The sequence below is a fragment of the Cucurbita moschata genome, unplaced genomic scaffold (assembly GCF_002738365.1).
Source record: "Cucurbita moschata cultivar Rifu unplaced genomic scaffold, Cmos_1.0 Cmo_Scf00013, whole genome shotgun sequence".
NCBI classification, from domain to species: domain Eukaryota; kingdom Viridiplantae; phylum Streptophyta; class Magnoliopsida; order Cucurbitales; family Cucurbitaceae; genus Cucurbita; species Cucurbita moschata.
Window position 1 is genome coordinate 4,669,763 of NW_019268529.1, and position 6,535 is coordinate 4,676,297.

Below are 6,535 nucleotides of genomic sequence, written 5' to 3' on the forward strand. Positions count from 1 at the left end.
TTTTTTTTTTTTTTTTTTTTTTTTTTTTTTTTTTTTTTTTTTTTTTTTTTAATGAATTTTAAATTTTGTTACTGAGTATTCTCAGTTATATTAAAATTTTAATTTAAATAATAATAACATATTTATAGCTTGTCTATTTTCAAAAATAAAATTATAAGATAAAAAACAATATTTTTGTCAGGAACACCTTTTTAACTTTTTTTTTAAACTTTTTTTTAACTTTTTTAACTTTTCAATGTTGGTAAAAAGTAAATTAATAGTAATATGTTAAAATATATATTATATATTTTGTTGTAAATCCTTAGAGATTTAAATGAGATAATTGAACTAATTTTATTGTTTCTTATTTTTTGAAAAAATAAATATTATAAGGCAGATTCTATCCAGCAATACTTACTTTGCATGTTATTTGCCGACATTCAACAACGTAAGATGTTTGGAGCTGAAAACAGTATCTAGAAAGCACAATTGTTCGGTGGTAGCGAATATATTCAGAAGTTGTCCCATTCTTCATATGCTCACGATCAAGATCGTTGATGCTAGTAGCAATGGAAGGAAGGTAATTACATCGATTAATTTAGGGAATGATCATGAGTTGCAAAGCTACGAGAGCTATGATTTCTAACATAAGTAACATTCTGGTTCGTTTTGATTTTTTGTTTTGTTTAGGATTGGCGTAAGGAAAAGTGGGAAAGGATTGTTTCGGAGGAAGAACATTTCTGGGAAACCCAAATCGAGCCACTCGAATCCTTTCGTCTTCATCTTAAGATTGTAAGAATGGAAGGGTTCATGGAGTGCTTCAATGAAGTTAGCCTCACTCACTTCTTGCTCAAGTATGGGACTTCATTGCAAGAACTCTCCATTTTCACTAACAAAACCAACCATAGAGATTCCCTTAAACGTCGAGCCATTAAGTCTCTTATCATGGGATTCTCTCGAGCTTCTCCTCATGTTAAACTTCGTTATTGTTGACAACAACAACAACCCTTTTAACGTTTTCGTCGTCGTCTTCTAAAAACGCTCACAATTTTATTCCTTTTTCCTTTCACACTCACATATTACTTACATTTCAATTATACACTAAACACGAGGTAAGGTATAAACATAAATACTTATAAAGTCATTCCAAACTAGTTGTGTCTTAACTACGCTTCTTCGTGGACCATTCTTTTTGACCAGGGACCCATTTGGGACATCTCGGGCTGAAATAATTGGACACAACGTACGAGTTCAAAAGCTCGAGAATTGGTTCGTGTTTCACGCAACGAGGGGTTTTGTATTGGTTTATGGAAGATCCATGATTGATGGCATAATCCATGAGTTTGTCAAACGTCCCATTCTCGATAATCTTTATCTCCAAAGGACCAATTGATTTATCCGAGACTCGTCCTTGACGATACACGCTGTTGAGTGATTCCTCGATGGTTAGGCAACAATTTTCAAATACCAAATCGGGAATGGCGTTGGTTTCCTTTTGGCTAATTTCCCAATATATGACATAATGCCCTGGAACTGTATGAGTATCGGCGTAGCTCGTGTACTCAAGGAGGCTAGTTTCATATGGGATTAAGTTCTTAGAAGCTTCCATGACTGCGTTTTGAAGCTCAACTTCGTCTACTTTGTCGGAGTCGATGCTGAGAATCACATTTTTCCGACATACGAAGTTGAATTGAGGAGCCTTGTTCTTGAATCCTGATACTCGAAGAATGTCACCAACTCGATATCGATATAGCCCTGCAATATCAAATAAGATAGGTTATCTTAGATACCTGAACCAAATATTATTCATTCATGTAGGAGTCTGCTGTCTATTTATAGCTTAATCAACCAGACAGGAAAACTATACACTCATAGACAGCTGTCTATTTATAGCTTAATCAATACACTCATAGACAGGAAAACTATACACACTGTCATAGACAGGAAAACTATACACACTGTCATAGACAGGAAAACTATACACACTGTCATAGACAGGAAAACTATACACACTGTCATAGACAGGAAACTATACACACTGTCATAGACAGGAAACTATACACACTGTCATAGACAGGAAACAATTGAGTCTACAGGGCTCTGTAGAGTCTAAACAATTGTGTCTACATGCTCCCCATAGGGTCTAAACAATTGTGTCTACAGGCTCCCCATAGGGTCTAAACAATTGTGTCTACAGGCTCCCCATAGAGTCTAAACAATTGTGTCTAACAGTTATAACAATTGAATAAGCTATAAATAGGCGGCAGACCCATGGATTCTCTATGTCTCAACAAAAACATACCTGAATAAGTAGTGATAACGAGCTCATATTCTTTTCCCAGTTCAACGTCCACAAGATCAACCAATTCTTCACTCATCTTCCTATCAAGAGGTAAGAATTCAAAATATGCCATGGTGGGAATAAGCGTGTAAGAGACCTCATTTGGGTTACACAAAGGGTTTAGATTAACCCCAAAGTAGCACTCAGAAGAAGCATACATGGTGCAAACAAGAGGGAGGCCATTGCTATAGTAATCCAAAGTTGGGATATACTGTGACATAGTACCTGTCACAATAACATCAATATACTTTGTATTTGGCCACAGCCTAGGTATGATACCTGCCCACGTCCCTTTGCTGCACTCAAATTCAATCAAATCAGCCAGCACAGGGTCAGGTTTCAGAATGTTCATGACTGATTGTCTCACTAATGGGTCCCTGATTCTAGGGTTTATGGTTCCTGTTCTGATATCATTAGCCAAAAGGACCCAATGGGTTTCAAGGAATTTGATGGCTCGAATGAACCCAGATGCGAAAACTGAGCCAACTCTAAGGACTTGCTGGCTCAGACATAACCCACAAAGGAACTGACAGTACATGCTTTGATATGAGTCTGTGCAAAGAATTGTTTGGTTAGGGCTGGTGTAATCAGTGTAGAGATCATATGGGCGGTCCTTAAAGTGTGAGCTTTTGTAGTAGCTAGTGAGAACTGGACGAGCTGGTAATCCTCCAGGAGTTGTGGATTCGGATTTTACGAACAAAAAGTACATTCCTTTCCCCTTGTTTAAGCCTGGAATGAATTGGTTCATCACAGGCATCAAAAGGGAGTAAAGAAATGATCTTCTCTTCAGCTCTTCTTCGGTTGTCGGCATTAATTTCCTCTCCCCTCCCGATGTTCCGGAACTAGAATAGAAAAACACAAACAACAATTGAGTTCAAACACAATTGGGAGAGGAGTACCACAACGGCTAATTGAGGGGTTGATCATCGGCTAAGTATGATGTCTTTTGGAGAAACCAAAAGCAAAGCCACGAGAGCTTATGCTCAAAATGGACAATATCATACCATTGTGGAGAGTCATGGTTCCTATCATGGTATTAGAGCCATGCCCTTAACTTAGCCATATCAATAGAATTCTCAAATGTCGAACAAAGAAATTGTGAGCCTCGAAAGTGTAGTCAAAAGTGACTAAAGTATTGAACGAAGGGTTTACTTTGTTCAAAAGCTCCAGACAAGGAGTTGAGCCTCGATTAAGGGGAGGTTGTTCGAGGGCTCCGTAAGCCTTAGGGGAGGCTCTATGGTATACTTTATTCAAAATTATGAGAGCTTATACTGAAAGTAGACAATATCAAACGATTGTGAAGAGTCGTAGTCTCTAACAAGAATAACTACAATAGATTTGTTTACACTCACCTGGTTAAGAATTCCGATACGGGTTCGGAACATAGAATTGGAGAAGCATCGCCGTTAGCAATTCGATCGATATATGGCTTTAAATTCTCATAGGAAACAACGGGAACTATGTTCTTGAATGCCATCCTATCCATACACCCATCAAGCCCTTGTTGTTGTAGGTACTCAACATGGGCGTTGCGGGAGAGAATTTCAGTAAGAACCCTTCGTTGAACTTGATCAGCATGAGTTGTAATCTCTTCAATATGCTGCAATAGTGCACCTTCATCTTTCCCCGGCATCTCTATATGAGCTCTAGCTAACAACTCAAGCCAACCCAAATTGATGAAGCTGTATTTAGGCCTTTGCTATTTATATAGGGTTTAGGGTGCCGTCTAAGAATACTCAATTTAATATAATGCTGCTGAAATTTGGAGCCAATGGTATTATTGAACTATACATATAAAGCTTTCGTCACCTTGCAGGCACTTGAAATTCACTCAATATGTGGAATTTTATGCTTTTGTTGCTCCAAAAATCAAGGTGGTAGCTCTTTAACCAATGAATTCCTTAACATCTTCTCAATCATCAATAATCTAATTAGCCATTCTATAAACACACTAATTCAAGTTTGATTGAGCGTCGAAGCTATCTAAGTCTTCATTGTATTTTAATTCGATAACGTTTGAGATGAACGATTTGATTCTTGGTTGAGCGTATATGTGTAAACAAGTTAAATTATGGATTAGAGAGAGGAGAATTTGAAGGTTGACTTGGTTTTTTTTCTGAAGGACTATACCCAAAGGGTTTGGGAGGCGTGTGAAGATGTGAGTGTTGGGTGTGGTTTAGGAGACAAGCGGAGGCAAAGTCGGGATGGGACTTCTAAGGTCAACTCCTTTGATTTGTTTATATTATCTCTTTCTCTCTCTTTGGTGGTGCAATTCTTTATCATCTCTCTCTCTCTATATGCATTTATATATATATATATTGAAAACTAGGTAGTTTTGTAAGTTGAAAGAGTAATACATAATCACTTCAACTCATAATTTATAGGAAATAATTGGATGGTAAATTATTACTAGTCATTCAAGCTCCACGAAAATGATGATAAAAGACGTTTTGATTCAATACTCGTGTCTTAAATTATTAGAGATTTTCATTTAAATTATAAAGTTGGTCATTCACGAAGACCTACCCTAACTAGAGTGGAAAAATTCCCATTCAAATGAGAAATGAAGAGATTAGGGAGAGATTTTGTTTCCTGTTAGCTGGACAGGGCTTAAGATAATGGAAATTGAAATACGAGCGCGGGGATGAAGATAGGTAACAACCAAAGTCTGGTTTAGAAATTGCTGCCTTGTGACTCGAGCGTGATTAGCGGCTATGGACTATGGTCCCTCAACTCAAGTTGGATTGTCTCGGCAGGTTTGTCCTGTTGGGATGGCTATAAAGTGGTTTGACAAACTTCAAAGCTTTTATCTTTTATTTCATTTTTCGCTTTCGTCTTTTTAGTCACGATTCACGTTTCAAAGTCTCAAAAATTAGGGCATATTTAAGAAAGTAAGAGGGATTAGAACCTTCTTACATAATTGTACAGTTAGGTCCATTAAGAAACATGTTGATAATGTCTTTATAATCACATATATTTACTTTATTGATATATATATAATTCATTTAATTAGACGTTCTCTTTTCTCCATTGCTTTAATGATGTGCCCTATAAGTCGATTCGGAAAGAGACTTCCAAAAGAGAAATAATTATATACACTATAGTTTTAATTTTGTCCCCAAAAATATTAAGACTATAGAATAATGTGGAAAAATAATACATAGATGGATATATACCAAATTATTTTTAGATGGATATACACCAAATTATTTTTAGTCAATTCAAGTACACATGGATTAGAGTGGCAGAATTATAAAGAAAAGGGTAATCTTTGGTAGATTATTGTGTTATAGTTTAGCCCAACATTCCACCTGCATGTAATCATTTTTTCGACTGCAAGACCCATCCATCGAGCAGGAATGAAAGTTAGTCTTAGTGATCCAACGGTACTGAGTGGAAGAGTCGTTGCTCAATAGATAAAAATTATTCTAGGGATAATAGATTCATATTCAACACGAAGGATCGACACGATGTCGGCTCTTCACCACTTGGGGCTGTAGTAGTTAGGTTATGTGAATACTCCTATTTAGACTCAAAAGAATATTGACCGAAAGAAAGAAAAATCTTATTTTGTAAAGTCGCGTTAGAATAAGAGATGAAAAAGGGCGACATGAAAGGTAGCTTTCTATCAATATTGAAATGCAGGCTGAATGGGTTACACAAAGAAGCAGCGATGATGGAATGTGCATAAAGTATCAAAAGATTAATTCCAAGTTGATCACCTGAGACACTAAGGAGGGGACAGTTTGGTCCAATGAATTGGGCTTTCAAACAGATTTGTTTGTTGCTTTTAATTGTGTTCCTTTATCATTTGGGGAAGCACGCAACCATATCGCTAAGTTGAAATTCAAACAGAGCCTTCCACAAATAGTTTATGGATGCCAAACACATAAACAACACTTCCTTTCTTAATCACATTTCTCAACTTTGTTCTCGGCTCAACAAATGGTGACTTGAAGCACGAGGGGCACTAGCTTTTAAGAGCTAAGATGACTCAAGATCATAACCAAAAGGTGTCAATCGAAACCAGGACAGTCAAAGTTCAAGGGCAAGAACGGTTAGGAATAGTGTCCTCTTCCTCTTTCCCCTCGTAATAAATGTAACCCAAAAACATCTCGATTAAACGTAACCCATTTTGAAAAAAATCAAATATAACATTTAGAAAATATTAAAAAAAAAAAAAAAAAAAAAAAAAAAAAAAAAAAAAAAAAAAAA

At 36.4% G+C, this 6,535-nt stretch overlaps 2 protein-coding genes across 2 annotated transcripts in view; one reads left to right on the top strand and one right to left on the bottom strand.

Moving 5' to 3' along the window:
• LOC111451825 (putative F-box/FBD/LRR-repeat protein At4g03220) overlaps window positions 1-999 on the top strand; it is a 2,759-nt gene extending 1,760 nt beyond the window's left edge. The window contains exons 2-3 of the mRNA XM_023092398.1: window positions 377-559; window positions 670-999. Coding sequence (XP_022948166.1) covers window positions 377-559; window positions 670-972 — 486 coding nt within the window. The 3' untranslated portion in view covers window positions 973-999. The remainder of the gene's footprint in view (window positions 1-376; window positions 560-669) is intronic.
• An 89-nt stretch (window positions 1,000-1,088) lies between these two features.
• On the bottom strand, window positions 1,089-3,965 carry LOC111451824 (indole-3-acetic acid-amido synthetase GH3.6-like). Its single transcript, XM_023092397.1, has 3 exons — window positions 3,673-3,965; window positions 2,282-3,162; window positions 1,089-1,734 (listed from the first exon to the last, which is right to left on the bottom strand). The coding sequence occupies exons 1-3, from the start codon at window positions 3,951-3,953 to the stop codon at window positions 1,142-1,144; spliced, it is 1,755 nt and encodes a 584-aa protein (XP_022948165.1). The 5' UTR covers window positions 3,954-3,965; the 3' UTR covers window positions 1,089-1,141.
• Between the last annotated feature and the right edge of the window lie 2,570 nt (window positions 3,966-6,535).

Excerpts from the sequence above, each read along its gene's own strand:
- LOC111451824 (XM_023092397.1), bottom strand. The coding sequence starts at position 3,953 with ATGCCGGGGAAAGATGAAGGTGCACTATTGCAGCATATTGAAGAGATT. Across the intron at positions 3,163-3,672 it reads GTATCGGAATTCTTAACCAG|TTCCGGAACATCGGGAGGGG; the intron begins GTGAGTGTAAAC and ends TTTCTATTCTAG. Across the intron at positions 1,735-2,281 it reads CGTTATCACTACTTATTCAG|GGCTATATCGATATCGAGTT; the intron begins GTATGTTTTTGT and ends TTGATATTGCAG.